Source organism: Molossus molossus, unplaced genomic scaffold, assembly GCF_014108415.1.
Source record: "Molossus molossus isolate mMolMol1 unplaced genomic scaffold, mMolMol1.p scaffold_m16_p_19, whole genome shotgun sequence".
NCBI classification, from domain to species: domain Eukaryota; kingdom Metazoa; phylum Chordata; class Mammalia; order Chiroptera; family Molossidae; genus Molossus; species Molossus molossus.
In genome coordinates this window covers 1,087,200-1,113,435 of record NW_023425354.1, presented here as the reverse complement: position 1 = coordinate 1,113,435, position 26,236 = coordinate 1,087,200, and the positions used below count along the sequence as shown (strand labels likewise).

The following is a 26,236-nucleotide window of genomic DNA, read 5'->3' as shown; positions in this document are numbered from 1 at the left end:
AAGAGGGTGGCTTCTCTGGCCCACTCCCTTCTGCTCAGGCTAGCAGGCTCCCGGTCCCACGCCCAGGCAAGCCCACATCTGGTGACATGAGGACTTAAGAGCGTCACCAGCCCATCCAAACAGTGCTGATCCTGGTCACATAGGAGGAAAGGGCCACAGTCCAGCTCAGACATCAGGGTGACACTGCTCCAGGCCGGAAGCCTGCAGGTGGTCAGCAGTCTCAGATCTGGAGGTGGTCTGATCTTCTTCAGGACAAATTACACCCCCAGGTCAGGGAGGAAGCACAGCCCTACTCAGCCCGCTCATGGGGCGCACATGCCAGAAAAGGGGTGTGGGACCAAGTTCTGTTTCCAAGTAGTATACTCCGTTTGCTTGATTTCTTGGGGGAGGTCCGAGAACCTTCACTTCAAGAACCAACAAGTTCAGTAGCTTTAAGTGCCCAGGGCCAGCAGCCACACCCGACCATGGGAGCTGTCAGATGCCAACCACACTGTCCCAAGCAGTCATCTCAGGGACAGGCCTCACGGAGGGCCTGCCCACCACAGGGCCCCTCAGGCACCAGTGGAGGTGTTTTATATACCTGCTCAGAGAGCAGTCACCTGGAGGAGTGTGCCGAATGGCATGTGTGAAAGCTGGCACCGAAATCAGAGGGACCAGATAACTCAGTCCAGCAGCTTGTCACCTCTGCCTTGTTTCCCCGCAGCTCTGAGGGGCTCCTGGACTTTATCTGTCACCTGCTGCCTGGCCACGTGCACCTGGCCCAGCATGCAGAGGCCCAGGAGCAGCCACATGGGTGACAGGCAGAAAAGGCACAGGAGACGCCCAAGGGAGGCCATGCTCCTCTTCCTCCCAGACCTCCCACTGGAAGCAGAGCCCAGGAACCTGGGCAGGGGAAGAGGGGTCTCTACCCTCCAGTGGTCCACACCTGGCTCAAAGGCCACATGAGCCAGCCCTGCAGACAGACACTCAGTGCACAGGGAGAGGCCTCAGGGCCAGAACGACAGGGAAGCCCGGCAGCGCTTCAGGTGCTTTTATTAGTCCCCTGCAGGGCGTGTCCAGGCAGTGCTCACACCCAGCCCATGCACACCACCAGCCCTGAGCGGAGCGGAGCGGAGCACCGAGAGGAGCAGACTGGTCAGAGGTGCTGGCGGTGTTCACTTGGGCAGGTGTGCAGTCACCCTTCTCTCAGCTGCGGGCCTGGTAGCAGACGGTTGTGCTCACATGAGGGCACGTGGGATGCAGGGGGCACTCCCCCCCTCCTGTGCAGGAGGAGGAGGTTGAGCTGCCTGGCCAAGCCACCCACCCTAACACTGAGCTCTGACTCTCTTTGGGCAATAAAATAAAGTGCACTGCTGAACAGAGTGACTCCAAGCCAGAGGAGAGAAACCACAATGCTTTCTCCAGTAAGACAAAAGGAACATGGACTATGTGGAGGTCAGAACTCAAGCAAGGAGGATACTGGTGAAAGGGAGCTGGCTGGGTAGGTGAAGATGAGAGCAAATTGCCTGGCCGATAGGCCCAGTGGTTGAGCATCGACCCTGCACCAAGAGGTCACTGGTTGATTCCCAGTCAGGACACATGCCCAGGTTATGCGCTTGATCCCCAGTGGGAGGCATGCAGGAAACAGCTGATCAATGTTTCCCTCTCATCGTTTCTTTCTCTCTCCTTTCTTCCCTCTCTAAAAATGAATAAAAACACATTAAAAAAAAAACAAGAGCAAATTGAGAGGAGCTGGTGGAGGTGGTGAGGTCTCAGAAGGGAGGTCAAGTAGCAGACCTGCTTGCAGCCTCACATCTGATCGCAGGGACCAGACGAGAAACTGGAGCTCTAGCCAGTGTGCCTGCTGGGAGAGCAGCCAGACAGTCCTCGACAGTGGCTGTGCTTAGACTGGCTGCTCTAGCCCTCCTGCTGCCCCACATCAGCTGCTCTGTCCTGGCCAAACCCAACCCGATTGGCCCTGGCCCCAAGAGCAGACAAGTCTGTGCCAGTGGACCTGGAGATGCCAGGGTCCTTACCACCACAGCCAAAACCCCTGTGCTCTCTGTGCACAGGGTTGAGGGAAAGGGAGGGTCCCTTGGGCCTGCCCCGCCCCTGGGCAGACGTGAGTCTCTGAGCAGGCTGGCAGGCCACCTCTCCTGTGGGCACAGAGCAGCAGAGATCGGCTCTTGTTAAGGCAAAGAGGCATTAGCATGCCGGTAGGTTCCCAGGGCAGGACTGGCCATAGCCCAGCCACAGAGGACATGTGGGGACCCCGGAGCACATGTGCAAGGTCTGACCAGACCTCTGTCCTGGGATGGTCTGGACCTCACACCATCAGCAGAGAAGCAGCAGTCCAGGCCCCCGTGGCAGACCCATGAGGCTTCCTAAGAGGCCAAGCCCCTAACCCCACCAGTGGCCATGTCACTGTGCCAGAGGCCAGGGCCGGACGGGGCCGTGGGAAGGAACGAGTATGGGGCCAAGAGGACCAGAGCTGTCAGGGGCCCCATCTGGCGGGAGCCACGCTGAGCTCCGCTCAGATGGCCTGTCTGCAGCTGCCACAGCCTGCAGCTCGGCAGAGAAGTCTCAGGCACTGAGGTTACTTCCCAGAACTGACTGGGTCCCCATCCACTCACCCCCTTCACCCCCGCAGGGACTCGCTGGAGGGAAGGAAGTGGAAACTAGTCTCTCTCACTCCCCTTTTATGCAGCTTTTATCTTTAAAAAAATAAATAAAAGTCTTCTGGGCAAGAATTACTGATAACTGTTATTACAACCAATGCCAACTTTAGCTCCCACCGAATGTCGGGTAAGAGCAGGAGAAAGGGTGGGCAGCAAAGTAACCTGCAGGCCAAGCAGACGGGAGGCCGGCCAGCCTGTGGCCACTCGCGTTTCCACTGGACAATGGCTACCGGGGAAGAAGTGGCCCCACAGGCAGGGCCTGCCCCAGGACGCAGGGTACAGAGGCTAGCAAGAGCTCCACCACAACCAGGGAGGGCGAGGACAGCGTCAGAGAGGAGGCTGGTGCAGCAGCGAGCTCCTGCCTCCTCGCAGTGGAGACGAGGCGCCAGTCCCCCCACCACAGTGGGGCTGGTACCGGAAAGGTGTCCGCGCCAGGCCGCCCTGCTCCCCCGCTAGGAGCCGAGCGTCAGCTGGCAGAGCACAGCCTGGCTCCGTCCTCCAGGGAAGCCTGGTGCTGAGAGGCTTCGTGGGCCAGACCCCAGAGCAGCTACTGCCCTGCCTTTCAGGAGGGCTGCCCACCGCGGGGCACGGCTCCACGACGTGGCTTCAGAGGGTTGGGTGGACGCAGTCCTGCCAGCGGGGCCAGAGCCCTAGGTCCTGGGGAGGCTGCACATCTCGCAGTGGCCGGTGCCCGGCTGGTTCACAAAGGTGCAATGTTCACAGGCCCACATGGCAGCCGTGGCAGCATGCGAGGGGCCCCCAACGGCTCCGTACTCGTGGAGGCCCGGAAGCTGCACCCCGACAGTGCCTGCAGATGGGAAGAGAAGCGGTGCGGTCATTTCTGCACGGGGAAGACATTCCAGCCACCTGAGCTCTATGTCCCCGCCTCTCGGAGTCCAAGTGGACTTGAAGCCAATAGTACAGGCAGATGCAGCCTGAGGACCCACTGTGGGTCCCCTGCTCACACCCTGAACCCTGCCCAACACAGCTGCTGTCTGCAGAGTGGGAAGCCGTCTGTGGCCGTGCTGCCCAGGCCGTCACCAACACTCGGTGGTTTCTAGTTCTGAGCTACTGTCAACAGAGCTAACGAGCACCCCGCACAAGTCTCTAAGTAGAAACCTGGGGTGGGCTGCGGGCCCACACTCTCAGCGTGCGAGGGCCCTGGGGTGGGCTGCGGGGCCCACACTCTCAGCGTGCGAGGGCCCTGGGGTGGGCTGCGGGGCCACACTCTCAGCGTGCGAGGGCCCTGGGGTGGGCTGCGGGCCCACACTCTCAGCGTGCGAGGGCCCTGGGGTGGGCTGCGGGCCCACACTCTCAGCGTGCGAGGGCCCTGGGGTGGGCTGCGGGCCCACACTCTCAGCGTGCGAGGGCCCTGGGGTGGGCTGCGGGCCCACACTCTCAGCGTGCGAGGGCCCTGGGGTGGGCTGCGGGCCCACACTCTCAGCGTGCGAGGGCCCTGGGGTGGGCTGCGGGCCCACACTCTCAGCGTGCGAGGGCCCTGGGGTGGGCTGCGGGCCCACACTCTCAGCGTGCGAGGGCCCTGGGGTGGGCTGCGGGGCCACACTCTCAGCGTGCGAGGGCCCTGGGGTGGGCTGCGGGGCCACACTCTCAGCGTGCGAGGGCCCTGGGGTGGGCTGCGGGGGCCACACTCTCAGCGTGCGAGGGCCCTGGGGTGGGCTGCGGGGGCCACACTCTCGGCGTGCGAGGGCCCTGGGGTGGGCTGCGGGGCCACACTCTCGGCGTGCGAGGGCCCTGGGGTGGGCTGCGGGGCCCGTGAACATGCACCTCACTGAACCTGCATTTCCCTGACGACTCACGGTGCTGACCCTCACTCTGCCTTTCTGTGAACCTCGCACACTCTCGTCGTGCTGTTTTGAGTACCCTCAGTGTGCCGAGCTCCCCACGAGGCCACGTGCCATGCTCCGGCGCCGGGCAGTGACGGACCGCAGGGCAAGTGGAGCAAGCACGTGCTCTGGCTGCACTGGTGTAGCCGGCAGCCTGCCGCAGGGCAGTGCACCTCACGCCGTGGCGACACTGGTGCACAGCTGTATCCGTTAGGTGAGTCCCACGTCACCCAGCCTAGGCCTAGCCCTGTCTCGTTCCTAACAGTCCTCTGATGAGCATGAATGCTTCTTTTCCTTTTTTTTATCCTCACCCGAGGACATTTTTTCCATTTTTTGCTCAGATAGAGTGGAAGAGAGAGAGAGGAAGGGAGAGAGAGAGAAACATTGACGCAAAAGGGACACACCAAGTAGCTGCCCCCTGCACGGCCCTGACCCAACCAGGGCCGGGGACAAACTGCAACCGAGGTACATGCCCTTAGCAGGAACCGAACCCGGGTCTCTCTGGACCGCAGACCGATGCTCTAACCACTGAGCCAAACTGGCCAGGGCGACAGTTTCATTTTGACAAGGTCAGTGATTTCCTCTGTCCTACGCCAGGGTGAGCACCCGGTGGGACCCGATGACCCAGGGCGGATGTGGCAGCAGAGTGCACTCTTGCCAGGAGCTCCCAGCAGAGGCTGTGGCCCTGCTACGGCAGCTCAACTTCACCAGCGAGCACCTGGGGGAGCCGAGGGCCCGCTCCCACGGGGTCACTAGCTGTAGGCTAGTGTCTCTGAGGGTGGCAGAGATATGCTGAGTGCTCAGACATACCTTCTCAGATCCGGTTTTCCTCACCCCCACATGGCCAATGCACCTCCAAGATGACACCCTGGCTGACCTGCCCTCCCCCAGGGCCACAGGACGCCCCTCTGCGCCTTCTCAGCCAGACAGCCCACTATATGGGAGAGTCTGTTATACCAGGCGCTGAGCACCACTGGCCAGCACCACACCACTGTCTACCGTGGACGTGAAGCTGCAGGGTGCTGAGTTTAGGGAACCACTTGTCTTCTGTCTCCAGAACACCAGGCAGTATTGGGACAGGAGAGCAAGCGTGCAGGCGGCTGCTCGGCTGGTCCGGCTGCAGAGCTGCAGAGCTGCACACGGACGCTCAAGCTCTCAGGCCGAGCTTCCGGGGCAGTGTCAGGAGAGGGGCAGCCCGACGGCCACGGCTTCGATTGCACGATGCTCTGGGCTAACTGGCTCTAGTCCTATCCGCTAGATCGGGGACCCGGCGGACACACTGCCTAACGTGTACTTTCAAGGCTGTCCTAGAGGGCGTCTCAGCACCTCTCGAACCCACAAGGAAGAGGCTGTGCGGGTGCCTGCCCAAGGCGGCAGCTCCCAGAGGGAGACCCCCAGTCCGTGCTGCCCCTCTCCTTCGCCGATCACAGCCGCCTTGAGGACTGGTGGGAAAAGGAGAGCCCGAGGACACCGGAGGTTTCTGTACTCTCGGCGCTCGTGGGAACATCAAGTCTCCATTTCTCCAAAACGACGACTCTCCAACTGCCCCAAGAGGCTTGAAGACTAGTGTGTGCACTGCAGAGATGTGTGCAGGTCCACGGAGCCGTGCACCGGAGGCCTGTGGCGTTCACAGCATGGGTGTCACAGCAGACAGCCTGTGTGCCCCGGCAGAGGTCCGTCTGCACCTGCTGGCTGCCCATGACACCTGTCAGAACGTGTCTGGGGGCAGGCTTCCGGGGCAGTTTGGGAGCTCTGCAGAGCACACGTGGGCCCCTCAGCTCTGGCAACAGGAGCAAGGTGTGACCTGGCGACTAGGAAAGGCAGCGCACTTACTGCAGAGCTGCTCGATGGTGGCCCACTGCTCAGACTTCTTCCACGTCTGGGCGAGCTCCTCGTCCCTGGTCCTCACGGCCTCCAGCAGCAAGCTGATGCTGTCCTGCAAGAAGCCAAAAGAAGGTTCCAACGTGCTCTGCCTGCGGCAGACATTCTTCTAGGTTCCTTCTTCTCCGGCGTCACGACCTACTTCAGAGGGGATGAAGGAAACCTCGCAGGCTATGCTATGAAACATAAACGCCACGCACCTCCATCTGCACACACGAGTGCACCCAGCCGGATGTGCACCCTCCCAGAGGCCAGTCACTTGTCAGCACTTGGGAGACAGACTCATCCCTTCTCCTGGGCTTCGGTGGATGGGCAGGAGCCAAGGTGCTATGTCCACCCACCTCACTCGCCCCTTAGGTCCTTTACCTTCTCAATCATGCCTTCCAATGCACATTCTACAGCCCAGGCCTCCAGGCCCAAAAGCAGAGAACTAAAATAGTTTATGTAAATTTTGTAAGTTTATGAAAGGCTTCAGGGTGCTCAGACAGTGTCTACAGAAAGTGACGTTTGACAGTGACCACAGAACGGCACCCACTGCCCATCAAGCAGTACTGATGGGGAGGGCCCAGCTCTTCCCCACTGGCCCACTGGACAGGCGGCGACTGAACCAGGGCCAGGAGCTTCAACTCAGCTCCACAGGGAAGGCACAGTGGTGGCAGGTCTCAGGGTGCTTGACATGAAAGGGCAAAAGTGGGTCGTTTTGGACAAAATACAGACACAAGAAAAAGCTGGAAAAAAACAAGAGCAGCCACATGCCTGCTGATAGAGAAAAGCATGGTAGGGGGCAGCTCTCCGTTCTACTCTGTCGCCTTGGGGGAAACACATGGTGTCAGTTTCAGTGGCTCAGGAAGAAATTGTTCTTTTCTCTCTGGTGTGTCCTTGGGTCTAGGGCAGAAAGAAAGGCCACCCATGCCATGGCACATGCTCGGCCTCCTGGCTGGATGCTGCCCAGCTGCCCACAGCCCAGTAGCAACCACCATAAGTGCACTCTCCCCCTCCCCCCCACGGGTCTCAAGGGGGCCAGCTGTGCACTCCCCCTCTCCCCCACAGGTCTCACAGGAGCCAGCTGTGCAGCTGTGCACTCCCCCCGCCACGGGTCTCAAGGGGGCCAGCTGTGCACTCCCCCTCTCCCCCACAGGTCTCACAGGAGCCAGCTGTGCAGCTGTGCACTCCCCCTCTCCCCCATGGGTCTCACAGGAGCCAGCTGTGCAGCTGTGCACTCCCCCTCTCCCCCATGGGTCTCACAGGAGCCAGCTGTGCAGCTGTGCACTCCCCCTCTCCCCCCCCACGGGTCTCATAGGAGCCAGCTGTGCACTCCCCCATGGGTCTCACAGGAACCAGCTGTGCAGCTGTGCACTCCCCCTCTCCCCCCCCACGGGTCTCATAGGAGCCAGCTGTGCACTCCCCCATGGGTCTCACAGGAGCCAGCTGTGCAGCTGTGCACTCCCCCTCTCCCCCCCCACGGGTCTCATAGGAGCCAGCTGTGCACTCCCCCATGGGTCTCACAGGAGCCAGCTGTGCAGCTGTGCACTCCCCCTCTCCCCCCCCACGGGTCTCATAGGAGCCAGCTGTGCACTCCCCCATGGGTCTCACAGGAACCAGCTGTGCAACTGTGCACTCCCCCTCTCCCCCCCCCACGGGTCTCACAGGAGCCAGCTGTGCAGCTGTGCACTCCCCCTCTCCCCCCCACGGGTCTCACAGGAGCCAGCTGTGCACTCCCCCTCCCCCCCACGGGTCTCACAGGAACCAGCTGTGCAGCTGTGCACTCCCCCTCTCCCCCCCCCACGGGTCTCACAGGAGCCAGCTGTGCACTCCCCCCTCCCCCCCACGGGTCTCACAGGAGCCAGCTGTGCACTCCCCCCTCCCCCCCACGGGTCTCACAAGAGCCAGCTGTGCACTCCCCCTCTCCCCCCCACGGGTCTCACAGGAGCCAGCTGTGCACTCCCCCTCTCCCCCATGGGTCTCACAGGAGCCAGCTGTGCACTCCCCCTCTCCCCCCCACGGGTCTCACAGGAGCCAGCTGTGCACTCCCCCTCTCCCCCATGGGTCTCACAGGAGCCAGCTGTGCACTCCCCCTCTCCCCCATGGGTCTCACAGGAGCCAGCTGTGCACTCCCCCATGGGTCTCACAGGAACCAGCTGTGCAGCTGTGCACTCCCCCTCTCCCCCCCATGGGTCTCACAGGAGCCAGCTGTGCACTCCCCCTCTCCCCCATGGGTCTCACAAGAGCCAGCTGTGTAGCCGTGCACCTGGGCCTGGCTGCCCGCCAATCATCTGGCCCAGGTGACAACAACTGGTTTGGGAAGAGGGGACACATGGAAAAGCACGACTGTGGCTCTGAAACCATCAGTACAGGACTCTTCTGTGGGCTCTGCTGCCCCACAGTGGGTGACACCGAGCTACCACCACTACATCCCTCGTGGTTAGAACCCTCCAAGGAGCCCGGGCCCATCCCAGAGAGCCAACACTTAATATGGAAAATTCCCCTTTTGATCAATAAGCCCCTTGAGCAAAGCTGCTGCCCACGGGACATGAGGGGGACTTTGACCACCTCTCTGGTTCTGGGGGGAAAGGAAGCACCTGTGCCCAGCCCCCCTGGGGACCACCAATGCCAGGTGCTCAGTGGGCACTCCTGCTCTGTCCGTACCTGCAGAGGCATGACTTCGTTGGTGACCAGAAAGAGCAGGAGGTGGAAATCGGAGATGGTGTCCAGGAACATGGAGGAGGTGTTCTGCGACAAGTAGGTGGCCAGACTGTGGAAGTCCTAGAGTGACAGGCAGGACGACAGGGAATGAACTTGTGTTCCAGTACGTTCCCAGAGGACAGCCCCTTCCTCCTAAGACACAGCTGAACATGTTCAAGGCTGTCAGACACCCCCCTCTCTCTTTCTATGCCCACTGATGGGGGCTCAGCACAGGAGTGGACACTCAGCACATCGGAGTACCTGGCTGCAGGACACATGCACAGGAGTCACCCTTCACTCTCAGGGGAGAGGCCAGGGGGCACTGAGCAGCAGAATGGGGGGGTCAGGAGAGGATGGGACTAAAAACAGGAGACTTGAGAGTGTACCCCTAATAAACGGCTCTGCACCTCTGCAACCGCCCCGAGCCCCTAGGCAGATGGGCGGTGGGAAGACAGTGTCGGAGATGTTTGTAAAGGAACCACCGCAGACCTTCTCTCACTGAACCACTTCCTGGGACGCCTGTGCTCAGGAGCGCACGGTGGTCACGCGTGGCACACGTGCTCGTGCCTGAGAAAGACGCAGGCAGACAGAGGGGCCAGAGCGAACAGCAGAGCGACACCCCCACAAAGAGGTGGCGCCATCAACAAGAGTGATGACAAGTTGTTTAAGAAAATGGCAGAATGACAAAAACATTCTGGACAAAGAGAAGTCCACTGAGAGTGGGCCTGCTGCAGCTCCGTCCCGAGGACTGGCAGGCTTTGCCTGGTGGCCATCCGTCACCCAGGCTGGACAGGGGATCACAGTGATCACCAGTGTTGCAGAAAAAGGTCCCACTGGGCTCTGTCACTGAGTGAATCAGGACAGTCTGAAAGCTGGGCACTTTGGAAAAGCAATAACTGGCACCAGACAAACAAGCAGTAGGTACTTTAAATTATTTTCTAAAGACAAAGAGCTCACCTGTGTCTCTCCCAACACATCCCGGTTTTCAATAGGAAATGGATTTTGCGAAATAGAAAAAGTATAAACTGGATCCTTGGGGAAAGTTGTTGTGATCTAAGGAACAGAAAGACAGACCCATGTCAAGTCACCTGTGCTGTGAACCAGGGTGTGCCAGCCCTCGAGACAACAAGCAGCCAGAGCCCACCTGTCCACATGAGGGGCGGGTGACCACGGGGCCACCCTGAACAACATTCTGAAACTGACTGGGAAGCAAATGGAGAATCACCTCTAATAGTTTTCAAAACCATGCCACACGTGGGCAGTTTCTGTCGGCCTCTGAGACAAAACGCAAGCCCACTAGGTCACCCAAGGGACAGCTTCCATGCGACAAGCCTCCCACACAGCGGCCCTCTAGGCCCTGGATGAACTTGAGGGTGTTCATCTGGGCACAGCAGAGGCACAAGGAGAGATCTGGGAGCCGACTCTGTTCCCACCACTGGTATGGTGAGCACTGACCAGACCATGCGGCCTCGTGGCAAAGAGTGTAGACCTGAGCTCTAGGGCCACATCGCAGCTGTGTGGCCTCTGTCAGCCATGGATCCTAGTCCTCTTTGCTCATCTGCAAGGTAAGGACGCCCCAGGTGCCTGCACCTCCTAAGGCTGCTCTGGGGATTAAATGCTCAGACTCGTAAAGCCCTCAGAATGGCCACACATATGGGACTCAGTCTGAGCCACTGTCACAGTTCAAAAGACAATGGCAGAGCTATCCATGCTGCTAGGAGAAAGCCTGTGGATGGCTTGGCCACTCCCTTTGGGAAGGCAGGTCCAGCAGTAGACCAGCACAACAGAACACCTACCAGTGAGAAAATGTAGAATTAAGAGAAGTACTTGTTAGCCCTGGCCAGCGAGCTCAGTGGTTAGAGCATCAGACCAAGGACCAAAGGGTCACAGGTTCAATTCCGGGCATATACCTGGGTTGCAGGTTCAACCCCCAGTTCCGGTCAGGGTCGTGCAGGAGGCAACCAATCAATGTGTCTCTCTCACATCAATGTTTCTCTCTCTCTCTCACTCTCTCTCCCTCCCTCTCACTCTATCTGAAAATCAATGGAAAAAATACCCTCAGATGAGGATTAACAACAACAAAAAGAGAAGTACTTGTTAAGACCTGTAACTGCCTCTGGAGAGCTCAGCACCAGTCTGGGACCGGGGGAGCGGACACAGGCCATTGAGCACGTTGTCCTGTGCTGAACCCTCCCACTACCCAGCCCGTGCTGGAGTTGACTAGCTGATGCCAGAGCACCTCCAGAACACCTCCACAGGAGCCCAGGGCAACGCAGCTCATGCTGCCTAAAACGGCTTCAGGTCGGTCACAAGGTTTGGGGACAGCAGACAGCCAGGAGAGGAGCTAAGCACCCGTCTAGGCACCTGCTCTCAGAACTGCTACATCTTCCACAGGAACAGAAGCTGGGGTATCACAGGGAAGTGTTCACTTGTCAACCAAATACAGCCGATGCACAAAGGCAAGAACTTAGCTCCTCCATGAAAGCAAAGGGGCGGGGAGGCCACTGGGAGAGAAGACCTTAGAAAGCTGGCTTTAAATCATGCCAACTCCTCCTAAGCGCATATTCCATCAATCTGTTCGCATCTTAATTACACCCCAGGTAGTCTAAAAACAGATGCCTTTACAGCCTAGGTAATAAATATGTTCTTGGGAAGCTGTCAGTTGGATGGAGCACCAATGGGCTCGGCTCCTGGGGACTCGCTGCTCCAAAAGCAGAACTATTTTACAGCCCCTCCCACATGGCCGTCCCGAGTCCAGCAGCCCAAACAGATCCCAGCAGGCGGCAGGCAGGCACGGCTGCTCCCATCCCCTTGGACAGAGCGCTGACCACCACAAACTGTTGGGCTTCCGTCCTGTGGCGGTCACCACGCTGATCCGCAGACACAGCTCCGTGACCAGATCTCAAAGCCAGAGAGGAGCCGAGACCCTGGGAAGAGGCATTGAAGCCAGGTGGCTTCTTGGCTCCTGGAGCTCCACCCAGGAAACCACTGCCCCTCGCTCAAGGGCAGTGACGGCTGTGTCCCTCGAGGACCGACTCAGCAGAGGGCCCATCATGAGCCCAGCTGTGCCAGTAGCTACGACCAGGCAGCTCCTGCACGCGCCACGTGTGAGCCAGCTGGTGGCCCTTTGCTGCACTTTAGTTTGGGAAAAGTTAACACCTAAGTTGTTTTTATGCGGAAAAAACTAAAAGAAAAAGCCCTTAAAATTGTGAGCTTTTCAGGGATGCCAGGAGTTTGTCAATTCTTTTTTTTTTATTTTTTTTATCATCCTTACCCGAGGACATTTTTCCATTCTTTGTTCAGGTAGAGTGGGAGGGAGAGAGAGGAACAGAGAGAGAGAGAAACATGGACGTGAAAGGGACACATCGAGTGGCTGCCACCCACACAACCCAACCAGGGTCGGGGACAAACTGCAACCGAGGTACGCGCCCTAAGTGGGAACCGAACCCGGGTCTCTGGACCGCAGGCCGATGCTCTAACCGCTGAGCCAAACTGGCCAGGGCGGAGTTTGTCAATTCTAACACCTCCTGGTTGTCCTGCGCCAGCAGAGGGCAGCTGTCCAGGCCGCAGCCACCCTCTCGCAGCCACCCTGCAGTCCTGCCTCCACCGTGCCCACCGCGAGCCCGGCGGGGACGAGGCAACTTACATCTATGATCAGATACTCCACGGGCAGCGGGCGGGCCAGCTGGGTGATCTCGTTGCCAAACTTGTCTATGTCCTGAAACAGGAAAACAATGGTGAGTGGAGGTTTGCTGAGCAGCGACCTTTCTCCTTCCACGTGCTCGTCTCACCTTTTAAATCAGGACAGCTCTTGTTGATCTTGTTGAGAGGCATGGGAAGCAGGAAAAACGTGCCCTTTTTTGCAAGAGCCCACTTCCATCATCTCTGGGAGTTCTTCATGAGGCCGTAACACAGGAAACAGCCATGCTCTCGGCTGACCTGACGGGGAGTCTCCACAGGGAGCCCCGGCCCCTCCTCTCAGGTCTAACTGCGAATTCTTTAACGACCTTACACCTCTGAAACCCGACTTCATGGAATTCAATACTTGTACATTACTAAAAAATATACGCACACACATGAGTATACATACCCACAAATACACAGACATGGAAACCCCACCGCCAATCTGTCAAAGTCAACGCTTGTTTTGCTTTGTCAGATGCACGGAACATAAAGTTTAATTATGGGGAAAAATGGCCAGCATATGTTCATTAATCATAAAATGACAATTAAACCTGATTTATGTCAAACATGCTGTGTTCAAACAGAGCTCTAGAAATAAATTCATAAGAACCGATGCTTTTCATTAAAGATTCTGCAGGAAGGTCATATTTTTTCTATCTAAATCATCACTTAACATTATATAAATCACTCATGGAGTCATATATAAATTATACATCCATAATTTCCAATTACGGGGTCTTCCATAAAAGTGCACGTTTATTAGCGCTCAGACCGAACGGATGCGGAGCAGATTGCCGAGGCGTGCAGGACGGTGCGCAGCCAGGCCGCACGTCCACCTTCCGGGGGCCGAGCCGCCCGTCAGACCAAGCCCACTGCCTCCATCTGGCCTTGCTCCTTTTGCTGAAAAATGGACATTTCTGGCTGCAACACATGTCAAGTTTATCCACACCTTCCTCACCTTCTCTGTTCACAACATACAGAGCTGCCAACAAGAATGTGTGCCTCTGCGTCCCAGAAAGTGGCCCGAGTCCACCTAACCTTATCTACCCGAGAGCATCGGTACCCCACCAAAGGACACCTCCCTGGAAACCACACACGGCTGCCTGTCTGTCTGCACCTGTGGAGCTGGATGACTCCCCCACCTGGGTGGTTCTCAGGCCCTCCACAGGACAGGTGTGCCTGTGCTGGTTTCTGCAGCAGTCAGGCTGTGCCCAGCCTTCTCGGCTCACCAGCTTCGACGGGGCAGCCGAGATGGGAGCGCACAGAGGGGTCCTGGGCCCCGAAAGCAGCAGTTTCTCGATTGAGACATGGTAAGAGGCAGGAATCCAATCAAACTAAATCGCCATCTCCCAAAATACATGGTTGCCCCACAAGAAATAACCTCAACAACTCACACATAACAAGCCCGCCTGGAACTCGCCCTCAGATCTAATTAAGCTCCAACCACAGAAACGCTTCCCCAGCACCTGTTCGCTTTGGTCTCCCTCGAGGATGTTTCTGGCTAAATGCCTCTCATCGTCTGTGTCGTGCTATTCTCTTCCAGATTCAACTGCCCCACTGTACCTATCTGCTCCCCACGAAGATAAAGGTGTTGCATCCCCCTCTCTTCCCGGGGTGGGTGGGGGGACAGGTAACGTCTCTCTCCCCCATGCCCTCCCTCCAACAGTTCTGCCAGCCAATCCCAAGCCCTAGCCACCATTTAAAAAGACAATCACTTTTACAAACGTCAGCAAACGTCAGGTGCAGTAGCTAGAGAAAGACATCTTAATTCTAAGTTTGGCAGCTGCCGACAAGTCAGCAGTTTTAGCTCCACCCTGAGCAAGACAGCGGGAGAGTCAGAAATCGAGGTGCCCCTGCCTCACTATCTGCCACAGGCCACGTGTGGAAGCAGTGGCACCAGCACCGAGACAGGACCTGTCTTTGTGAGCAAAGGCACGTGGGCCTGGCGCCAGAACAGCACCAACGCCACGGACCGGCAGCACCGCCCTGGCCTGGAAAGGGCGTGCGGAGCCTGCACTGCTGCTCGCTCCTCAGAGCTGGGAGAGGGCGCAAGTGACAGGAGCCGCTTGGTCTGCGCCATCACGGGAGAGCAAAGACAGTTCCCACAACAGTTCCAGAAAGATCCAGCGCTCAGGAAGCAGCTGCACCAAGGAGACCCACAGAGCTCTGGGAGGAGCCGCTCGACACCACAAGCACATGACCACCAGGTTCCCAGCGCTGAGGAGTCAGGTGCCCGAGCTCCAGTAGCTGGTGGAGCAGAGGGCGGCCACACCCGGCCCATGGCCATCCCAAGGCGGAGCTCGGCACGTGCCACCCCGCGCCCCCCCCTGACAGAAGACTGCGCAGTGCGAGGGGAGGACTGACATCACACTCGGGGGTTTCAGGTACCACAGAGTCCCTTCTAAACGGGGACATTATGCTAACGAGTTGTTCAGAATCTCTTCTTGTTAGCCTTTTCTTGATTAATTGATATTTTTCTGAATGATGTTGTTATTCATAATCACTGTGATTAAAACATTTCTTTTTAAAAGCCGAATAGTGAAGACTCTTGCCCTAACAAGCATAAAAATGTACTATGAAACTATAATAAAGAAAAAACTGGGCCCTGTGGTTAGTGCGTCGGCCCGTGGACCAGAGAGGCCTGGGTTCGGTTCCTGCTAAGGGCATGTACCTCGGTTGTAGTTTATCCCTGGCCCCGGTTGGGGTCATGCGGGTGGCAGCCCTCAATGTGCCTCTCACATCAATGTTTCTCTCTCTCTCTTCCTCCCTCTCTCCTTCCCGCTCTATCTGAAGATAAATGCAAAAATGTCCTCGGGTGAGGATAAAAAAAAAGAAAGAAAAAAATGGGTAAATTGATTATGGATCTCAATGTAAATTAAATCTTAAAAGCACTAAAAGAAAATGTAGGTAAATATATACCTTTGGGTAAAGAACTGCTTCCTAGTCATGATGACAAAGGTAGAAACTATAATGAAAAAGGGTACTGCACCTGAAATCAGAAAAGTATGAAGACCATGATGGCTGGCATTTGAAGACCTCACACAGGAACACAAGTGACGAGCCCCCGCAATCAACCACATGCACGCGGCTGACTCAAGAAGTCATGACACACCGAGACCCTGCAAAGGGTGGGGTCCCAGACAGAGGGCAGAAGGCAGAAGGCAGGGCTGACCTGTCCACAGCTTTCCAGTGTACATGAAGTCTGCTAACTTCTTTGAGATGAGCAAAAACATATAAAACCCTTGAAATTTATGTCATCCATCGACAGAACAATGCTATTTCTGGGAATTTGTCCCAAGGTGTTCAGAGCAAAAAGGGTGAGCCCTGGGATGGCCCACAGCACTGAGTGCTGGAGGCTGGGACACACCTGTGTGTGGCTGAGGGATGGGTGGTGCCCTGTGAAGGGTGTGACAGAAGGGGCCCTTGGAGAGTCCCATCCCCTCCAGCCAGCTCCTCAAAGGAAGGGTGCCTCCTCCTCCTGCCTGCTGGATCTGCCTGGCCTCTTGCACTGGCCACACCCCACCGAGCCCTACCCTGGCCAGGCCAGGGCCTTAAGAGCAGTTTCCTGGGTCTGTCCGACACCCTCTTTGTCCTCTGAACAATCTCGTCTTGTCTCATCTACTTCCAGGACTTGGATTTGGGCTTTTTGGCAGATGACCTTGAAAATGGCATTCTCAGCCCACACCTCTCAACTACCTTCCTGAGCCCCCAGAGCAAACTACGAACGTGGGCACTTGACTGCCCCCACCCCTGCCAGTTCCCCTCTGCTCTCACTCTGCAGCTCCGACACACACCCCCAACCACAGACCTGGCCCGGCCCTGCACACCCTGTCCACCCCCAAAGGCCACAGGAGCAGGCACGTCACCGGGATTACAACACCAGCCTTCTCACTGGGTCCGCACCCTTGTACCCAGAAAGAATCCTCTGCAGTGGTGGCCCCCACACCAGTTGTCGGCCTTTCCTGCGGAGTCTCATACAGGACTGGGCCTCACACCTCTCCTGCTGCACTCTCCTGGTCCGACCACCGACACTGCTGCTGTCTCCGGCCTCCAGACCATTCTTCACACCCAGCAGCAATGTTCCAGAACCACCTTCCACTTCTCTTTCTGGCTTCCTGCCACCCACAAACCCATCAAACGCACATGCCAGCTCGATGGAGCCCATGCACATGGGGCCTGGATGGGCCCCCTCCCTGCCTGGCTGACTCACTCTTCCGGTCCTGGCGTGCCCTGCACCACCCCCCGGGACACCTCAAAAGACAGCCTGAGAGGAGGGACCGAGCATGACCTGCTCACCACTGTCACCCTAGGCCCAGGCACGCACAACACCCTGCACGCACGAGGACCTGCACTCCCGGTGCATCCGAAACTCTGGACCATGACCGCACCTCAAGGGCCTGCTGCTGGGCCTGCATCCACCTCCCGCCCTGTGTCAAATGCCCCAGAACCCCCAGACCCCAGCCCCCGCAGCAGACCCTCTCTCCCCATTTTCTCAAGGACATCACTCAGTTCCCTCCAATCTCTCCTGCACCCTCATCGCCCTCCACGGCCCAGCGTTGGCACACGTGCAGGCTCTCGTACATGAAAAAGCCCATCAAGAAGCCGTCAGATCCCACCTCCCACACCAGCACTGCCACTGCCAACCTCCCTGTTCTTTTATCCTCACCCGAGGATTTTTTCCCATTTATCTTCAGATAGTGGGAGGCAGAGAAAGGGAGAGAGAGAGAGAGAGAGAAACATCGACTTGAGAGGTACACATCAACTGGTTGCCTGCCACACGACCCCGAGCAGGGCCGGGGACTGAACTGCAACCGAGGTACGTGCCCTTGGCCGGAATCGAACCCGCGACTCATTGGTCCACGGGCCGACACTCTAACGCTGAACCACACCAGCCAGGGTGCCGACCTCCCTTTGAAGCCAGACTCCTTCAGAGCTTTCTGCCCGCCAGCTCACTCCCCCCCACCCCCTCCTCCTGGAACCCACACCAACCAGCCTTACCCGGATGCAAGGTGCTCATCAAGGCCCCAGCAGCCACATGGCAGCCACAGCAGCCCCATCCTCGGCTCCGCGTCCAGGCTCCCTGCTGCCTGGGCATGCGTGCTGTCTCGGGGTCCATGTTGGAGGCCCAGGTTCAGCTGGCCCTGACTTCTCGTCTCCTTCTCCACTCCCTGATCACTCATCCAGGCCAATGGTCCTCAAACACCATCGGACCCCACACTTAAGTCCACGTGTAGGGTCCATGTCACGCTCCCAGCCAGCGGGGGCACTGGCACCCAGTGCAAAGCTGCAGCAACGCCCTAACCACCACCAGGAACAACTGAAGGAGTCACCTGCAGCAGACTGACCACATGATGGCCGGGCCACACGCGCAACACATATACTCATTTATTCTGTGTAAATATAACTTTAAAACGTATTAAAAAAAAAAAAAAAAAAAACAGAAAAAGAAAGCAGAAGGCACTATGCTGGACGCAAACAGTGTCATCATTTAACGTCTTCCTGCCAGACCAAGGGGGCTGCAGGGACGTGTGACCCCTGCCTCAGTGACCAAGGAGCCCACTTCCACCCAGAGTCCCCCGAGGGAGCCCGCGTCAAGCTCTTCAAACCACACACACAGGTGCCCCACGCAAGAGGGGTGCACCCTGGGCCCCGACAGCACGGCCCTGCTGCTGGGCGGAAGGCACCTGCAGAAACAGCTCCCCAGCCATCTTCCAAACACCAGCACGCACACCCAGGCAGCGTACACTTACACTGTGTGTTACGCTGTATCTTCAACAATTCTCAAACACGCACCGTTAGTGACCACACCATCCCCTCACGTGGGTGTCACCTTGTGGTGCCCACTGCTGGACTCCCAGGATGCGTTAGCACAGGCAATGCCATCATGCTACAAGCAGGGGTGAAAGCTGACCCGGAGCCCACAGGACTAGAAGGGTGGCTCCCATGTCTGCTGTCGCAGCCTCCAAGCCTCCAGGGCTACGAACCACGCTGGGAAGCACCCCCAGCTGCTCACACCAACAGGCAGACAACAATCGATGGGAACAGCAGTGTGACGGAGGAAGCAACAGGCTCCACAGCCATGTCCGAGAAACACACACAACGGGGGGAAAAGCAAATTTCCAACCTAGTAAGTGATGGTACCAAATAAAAAGGAATTTAGCCCTGGCCAGTTTGGCTCAGCAGTTGGAGCATTGGCCTGTGGACCTGAGAGTCCTGGGTTCAGTTCCCACTAGGGGCATGTACCTCGGTTGCAGTTTGTCCCTGGCATCAGCTGGGGTTGTGTGGGTGGCGACCACTTGATGTCTCTCTCTCTCTCACGTCGATGTTTCACTCTCTCCCTTCCTCCGTCTCTCTCTCCTGCTCCTCTCTCCCGCTCTATCGGAAGATAAATGCAAAAAAAAAAAAGTCCTCGGGTGAGGATAAAAAAAAAAACAAAACACAACACGTTCCAGACATCAAAGCTGCCCGTGCTGTAAGACGAAGCCCTGCGGGCGGCAGACAGTGCCAGGGAGAACGCGAGTCTGCCCGGGACCAGGCAGGTCCTCGATCACGGCCAGGGACAAGTCGGGATGAGGAAGAGACCGTCTCTCCGGTGCTGCCAGGGAGCACAGGACTCAAGCATGCGCAACCTGGACAAGCCTTCCGAACAGAAGCTTCTGCAGTTGTCACTAGAAGCCAGACGCAACGGGCATGTCTGTCCTCAGTGAGCGGAGCCTCGGCACCGACCACGCGCTCCGTGCTTTGCTCCGGTACAGGTCTTCTCCTTCTCAGAAACGGAAACTACTATGCTGCAATGCTGGACTTGTGTTCTACCCCAGACCCAGTGAGGGTATGTCCACTCCTAGTGATAGGCCCTAACAGGCCTGGGAAATGCTATGGAATGCTTCTATCCACAAGCTGACACCAAACCACCACGGCTGACCAACAACACCCCATCTGGCCAGAAAGCACCAGGACCCGTCAAGGCCCAGGCAACCCAGTGTCCACACGTCCTCCGTCCACTCGCAGTCCCCCACCGTGCTGTTCTTACCTTATAAAACACATCAGGCACATACTGCTCGCTGCTGGACTCCTTGACGTAGCCGAGCTCAGGGGCATCCTTGCAGGGCAGCAGGCACTCGTCCCGGACTAGCGCCATGCACTGATTAGACACCTGGTAGCCCTCAAAGTGGACCTGGTTGTCGGGACCACCTGCAGGGAGAAACCTTCCGTGAGCATCCACCGAAGGACGTTCACCACAAGCCCATATCTGCTCCTCTTCGCTTCAGAACAGAGCAAACCGACAGGAGCCTGCTGGAGCTTAGAATCTGAAACCACCCGACGGCAACTTGCCGAGTGGCTTGAGCACAGGCCTTGAATGCAGGGCCCGGAGATGCCGCTCCAGCGCCTCCAGCAGGCCTACTGAGGGCACGGCTCAGAACCGGGTACGAGGCTGGCAAACGCGCTCCAATATCTGCCCACATTGCTCAGTGTCAAATGCGTGGGCTCTCGGTCTTTAACGACAGACAGAGCCCTACGTGCCAGCACACTTACATTCGGGTGGACGGGGGGTTCGTCTGGAGGCTGCAGAGGTGCGAAGCGGAGGGGAGAAGAGCAGGACAGAAGCCTCGCAGTGAAAACAGTGACAGCAACTGCATCACACGCACGGCGTCTCTGCTTCAGAGGAGCCTGCATGGCCACCCCCTCAGGAGCTGCTGGCAGCGCGGCATAGAGCGCCATTCACGCCCCTCCTCCGTCTCATCCCCACTCCATAAAGCCTCCACCGTGACTTGAAATCAAGGACAGGGGTGAGTGTGAAGGCTGCCGAGGAGGGTCATGGAGGCGGCTGAGACTGAGTGGAAACAGCGGAGAGGGGCCGAGACTGCATGTGGATGCCTCCCACCACCGCAGACACAGGCAGACACACTCGCCCCCAGAGCCCAGTCACACCCAGACAGTGCTGACATCCATCACTTTTCATGGCTCAAAGAACTGAAAACCTCAATATCTCTATTTTAGTTTAGTTTTTTTTTTTTTTTTTTTTTTACAAAATCAGAATGTTACTGATCAGGGAACACCGATTTTGTCTGTCTGGCTTGCAAACATTTCAGAGGCAAAAATTCCACAGATGATCTGTAATTTCCAAACTCCCAATAAGAAAGGGGTTCAGTAGCTGAAGGTACAAGCTGCCGAGTTAGAAACTAGTTACATTCTAAACTGTGCCTCTGGCCGCTGAGCTATCCCCACAGGGGCCCAGGAGCCTCAGCAGCACATCTCCCGCGCAGCCGGTGGACGTCTGGGAGCAGGGTCCGGCCGTCCCGCAGCGGCAGGCAGGTGCTTGCTGCGGCTTTCAAACTGCGGCGTTAGGGGAGGGGTTTGTTTCTTTCTACAGAACTAGGGAAAGGCTGGTTGCCCAGCGTGAACTGAATGCGCATTCCCACGAGGGGGGAAACCAGATCTGCACAGAGCGAGTTCGTGTTTACTCTAAAAAACTGACCAGACAGATGATGCTTTTAGGAGCTGGCTCTCCAGGTTTCAAACTCCTACTTCTTTCAAACAGCATGGTCCTACATCTGGCTTTTTCTAGGACCACATCTCAAGCATGTTATAAAAGATGGGTGGCACTTTTTCACAGGCCATAACCTTTCATTATCATAGATTTGTGCAGTCCACAACCTGTCTCTCTCTCTCTCTTTCTCTCACACACACGCACATGCACACACACACACACACACACACAGTCACTCCTGGAAAGCTTCATGAAAATGACAGTTTCATTCACGATGTCAAAACAAACAAGGAGCAGAGCCAGCAGCCCTCTTCTCTCCTGCACAGCCTCTGGTTACTGAGGAGGGGCAGAGGCAGCCCGAGCTCAGATCCAGACCCAGTCACCTTGGACTTGGAGCAAGAGTGGACTACAGGAGAGCTATGCTGAGGCCCTGATTCCAGTAGCTTTGTGACTAACACTGACACAGTCAGGATTTTTACCACAAACCAAAAAGAAGAATCAGTGTCTCACAGGCCCATTAAGAAAATCTACTATAAGTTAAGAATAAAAAGCTACCAAAACACACAAACGACTAATAACACTTAAAATATAAAGGTCCTCGGTTAGCCCTGGCCGGTTTGGCTCAACAGTTAGAGAGTCAGCCCATGGACCAGAGAGTCCCGGGTGAGGTTCCCACTAGGGGCACATACCTCGGTTGCAGTTTGTCCCCAGCCCCAGTTGGGGTTGTGTGGGTGGCAGCCAGTCGATGTGTCTCTCTCACATCCGTCTTTCTCTCTCTCTCTCCCGCCCTCTCTCCCTCCTGCTCTATCTGAACATAAATGCAAAAATGTCCAAAAAAACCCAACCAAACAAATAAAGGTCCTCGGTCATACCTGTAGCCACTGCAGTAACAAACTTGGACCCGAAGTGCCCGTCAGGAGAGAGCCGACACAAGTTGGGGTGCTTGTTCTGGAAGTCTCCGGCAGTGATGCACTCTTCCGCACTCAGGAAGTAGGTGTCCTGAGGAGAGGCACATAAACTACGCTTCCATTCCTTCTTTAGAAGATTTTAAGAACTAAACTACAGCCCTGGCCAGCATGGCTCAGCGATTAGTGTTGGCTCGTGGACCAAAGGTCCGGGTTTGATTCCCGGTCAAGGGCACGTACCTGGGTTGCAGGTTCAGTCCCTGGCCCCACGGTCGTGCAGGAGGCAACCGAGCAATGTGTCTCTCTCACACTGATGTTTTTCTCTCTCTCTCCCTCCCTCCTTCCAACTCTATCTAAAATTAAATTTTAAAAATATCCTCAAGTGAGGATTAAAAAAAAAGTACTAGCCCTGGCCGGTTTGGCTCAGCGGTTAGAGCGTCGGCCTGCGGTCCGGAGAGACCTGGGTTCGGTTCCCGCTAAGGGCACGTACTTCGGTTGCAGTTTGTCCCCAGCCCTGGTTGGTCGTGCAGGTGGCAGCCACTCGATGTGTCCCTTCACGTCGATGTTTCTCTCTCTCTCTCCCTCCCACTCTATCTGTACAAAAAATGGAAAAATATCCTCGGGTGAGGATAAAAAAAAAAAAAAGTACTAAACTACAACATGTCAAAAACTAGGTTAGCCCGGCTGGTGTGGCTCAGTGGATTGCGTGTCATCCTCTGGACTGAGAGGTCCTGGTTAGATTCCTGGTCAGGGCACATGCCCGGGTTGCAGGCTCCATCCCCAGTAGGGGGCGTGCAGGAGGCAGTCAATCGATGTTTATCTCTCTCCCTTCCTCTTTCTAAAAAAAAAAAATTAATAAAAACATATTAAAAAAAAAACACGAAAAACTAGGGTGAAGCCAATGTCTGCGTTCCTGGCCATCATTAACCCTCCCAAAAAGTCATGCACAGCTCGGAAGGCCGGAAACAATGCACGATCCACCCCAAGGCTGACCCTGAAAGCACTGGCCTACAAGGTCGTGTGCGTTTGCTCTACAAGACTGACTGAAGGGAGTCGCCTTCATTGATTGAGAACACCATGTTGAAAATAACTTGGTCTAACCAACAACGCAAGCTTGCAGAGACCCCCAAGAGCATGGGCCAGAGCAGGTTTGGAACCAAGCTGCGTGTCAGCGAGCATGCCTGCCCCGCCCCCTCACCTTATTCCGACTGTATCGGACTGTACCCTTTCGTGTGTCTTCTGAGACGAGGTCAGTAAATATCCAGCCAACCTGCATAAGGAAAGAAAGCAGCTTCTGAGTCTCTCCTGGAAATGGGCGATGGTTTCTGGCCTCTGCCCAGATAGCTCACAGACAGTCGTCGCCAAGACCCCCCTGAACCTCAGGCCAGGCCAGGGATACCAAACCGCTCAGTTCAAAGCGGCCGCCCTCCAGGTGCTGCCGGGTCAGAGAGGAGGGAAACGAGCAGAGCTCACTGACCCGTCAGCAAACCGTGCCAAGCGCAGGGGACCCCACGGTCAACAAAATGAACAGACTGTCAATGAAAATGGAGCGTCGCTGCCCAGAGGAAGCACACCAAGGTGCCGTGTCTCAGGTGCCAGGTAGAAAACAGACGCCCTTGAGGGCGAGGACAGGAGCAGTACCACCCTGGGGACTGCTGAGGAAGCGCCTGAGGGTACAGAGTGTGAAAGTCCCGGCACCAGGGCACCCTCAGCCTGGTCCCCAAGCTCGGGGCAGGGGCGGCCTCAGAGCCCTGTCCTGCTGCAGTGACAGTGTCTGTGTGCTCCATGACCACTGGCCCTCCTGTGCCCGCAAGCCTCCCGCGGGCCTGAGCCAGAACCTGGGGGACTGTGAGCAGGCTGGAAGCCAGGCACACACCCACTTCTGTCCCTTGGGAAAGTGGTCTGGGGCCCAGGACGCTGCCGGCACAGCGGGATACAGGACTCTCCAATCCTGCTCCTGCACAGCTGACCGGCAGCTGAGACTGTCCTTTCCCTCACGATGCCCAGTGAATGAAAGCACGAGGGCGGCATGGAGAGGCGAGGCTCCGAGGACAGTGGAGGCGCGGTGCACAGCTGCTGAGGGGCTGGGGCACACGCGAAGCAGTGTTTTGGAGAAAGGCATTCAGGTAACTCCAAATCCTCTATCACATCACGACTGTCGGGAACGATGTGCTTGTACTAAATGTCGTCAAAAGATGGCACCGTGCCCTGGCCGGTTTGGCTCAGCGGTTAGAGCGTCGGCCTGCGGTCCGGAGAGACCCGGGTTCGGTTCCCGCTAAGGGCACGTACTTCGATTGCAGTTTGTTCCCGGCCCTGGTTGGTCGTGCGGGTGGCAACCACTCGATGTGTCCCTTGACGTCGATGTTTCTCTCTCTCTCTCCCTCCCACTCTATCTGTACAAAAAAATGGAAAAATATCCTCGGGTGAGGATAAAAAAAAAAAAAAAAAAAGATGGCACGGAGAGAGGCTTCCAGGACTTAAACAGGAACATGACCCTAAATCGAGAGGCTGCTCCATTAGGGACAATGGGTCATTTTTCTTACAACGGTGCAGTGACTCTGCTCCCTAACATTCCCAGGTTAGAAAGCACATTTCTAGTTTTCCCCATTATTTATTAGAGAAAATTTATTTTCACTGTCTAAACTGATCAGGAAGTAAAGGGAAAAACTTGCAAAGGTACTAATAGTGAACCTCTAAGATGTGTTCAGAGTCACAGTCCACACACATCTGTAGACTCGACAAGGACGTACTCCTTGGCTGTCTAAGTGCCCGCGACACTAGGAGGTGCATGTACTTTGACCCCTGAGCGGTAAGCAGGTTTGGGGATGACTGGAGAGGAAACGCCTGCTCCACACCACAGCAGGACATGGAGACTGTGGACAGGTCTTGGCCAGAGGCAGCAAAGGCACACGACAGAGGAGCTGGCACCTAAGGGTGCGTGGCAGCCAGGCAGGAGGACACAGCCTGGCACTGGGGTCCCCACCCAGGCAGAAAGACAGGGATCTGGTTCCACGGCTTCCCCCACCTTGAAGCAGTCCCCAAGAAAAGTGGCTGGCAGTCCTGGCCAGTTTGACTCAGCAGTTAGAGCATCGACCCATGGACCAATGAGTTGCAGGTTAGATTCCGGTCAAGGGCACGTACCTCGGTTTCGGTTTGTCCCCAGCCCGGGTCGGGTTGTGCGGGAGGCAACCAGTCGATGTGGCTCTATCACACTGTTTCTCTGTCTCTCTCTCTCTCTCCTTCCCTCCCACTCTGTCTGATAATAGGTAGAAAAATATCCTCAGGTAAGGAATAAAAAAACTAAAAATAAGAAAAATGGCTAGCAGCTTTAAGTGTAACAGCCCTGCACTGGGATCATTTAGTTTATGCTCAGGAAAATGTTCTCATTTTACTCTAAATCAGAGAGAAACATAAAAGCTTCTGGTGCCCAATAAACACAAGTGAGGCTTCAGAACTGCTGGCCTGCACCTGACCGCATGCAGCTGGGTGCTCAGTCCCAGGTGAGGCCTGGCCACACCTCCCACTTGGATGTCCCCAGAGCCCAGGCTCCACCAAGGCCAGTACCTTCCTCAGGCCGAGTTTGGCAGCAATTTCATCCACCACCTCAGCTTTTGGGTCTTCAAGAAGCTCCAAACTGTTCTGTGTTCCAATCTGTCGGGCATTAAAGGAGAGACGGATTTGGAGGAGTGGGCTAAGAAAAGTGTACACCCCCAGCTCCATTTCTGGCTCCAGTGTCACAAAGGAGCATGGGTCACCCTGGCCTAAAGGAGAGTGACAGCAGCAGGAAGAACTCAAGGCCACCAGATCACATACAACCAGCTCGTCCCCTCTCAGGCTGCATCACGCTTCTAGTCAAGACTCAGAAACCGGGATACGATGTGCAGACTGATCACAGCTCCACAGCAAGTGGGACCGTCAGGGACTAAGGAAGGCTCTCTATACAGTTTCTTAAGGTTCCTTTGTTGGGGGAAAAAGTTAGTTTCAAATCGCCTTTGGATAAATAGTTTCCCTCTAAGTAGGTTTGGCAGGATGAGAGATATAAGGTGACATTCATCCCCAGACACAGCTTCCCTGGCAAGGTCCCAAGTGATGGAG

General features: G+C 56.5%; 1 protein-coding gene across 1 annotated transcript in view; it reads right to left on the bottom strand.

Moving 5' to 3' along the window:
- Window positions 1-2,739: 2,739 nt before the first annotated feature.
- Window positions 2,740-26,236, bottom strand: part of NPLOC4 (NPL4 homolog, ubiquitin recognition factor) — a 48,127-nt gene continuing 24,630 nt past the window's right edge. The window contains exons 8-16 of the mRNA XM_036268397.1: window positions 25,706-25,792; window positions 23,340-23,411; window positions 22,109-22,235; window positions 19,779-19,939; window positions 12,711-12,782; window positions 10,022-10,117; window positions 9,029-9,145; window positions 6,335-6,437; window positions 2,740-3,465 (exon numbers count right to left, since the gene is read on the bottom strand). Of these exons, the coding sequence (XP_036124290.1) occupies window positions 3,308-3,465; window positions 6,335-6,437; window positions 9,029-9,145; window positions 10,022-10,117; window positions 12,711-12,782; window positions 19,779-19,939; window positions 22,109-22,235; window positions 23,340-23,411; window positions 25,706-25,792 (993 nt within the window). The 3' untranslated portion in view covers window positions 2,740-3,307. The remainder of the gene's footprint in view (window positions 3,466-6,334; window positions 6,438-9,028; window positions 9,146-10,021; window positions 10,118-12,710; window positions 12,783-19,778; window positions 19,940-22,108; window positions 22,236-23,339; window positions 23,412-25,705; window positions 25,793-26,236) is intronic.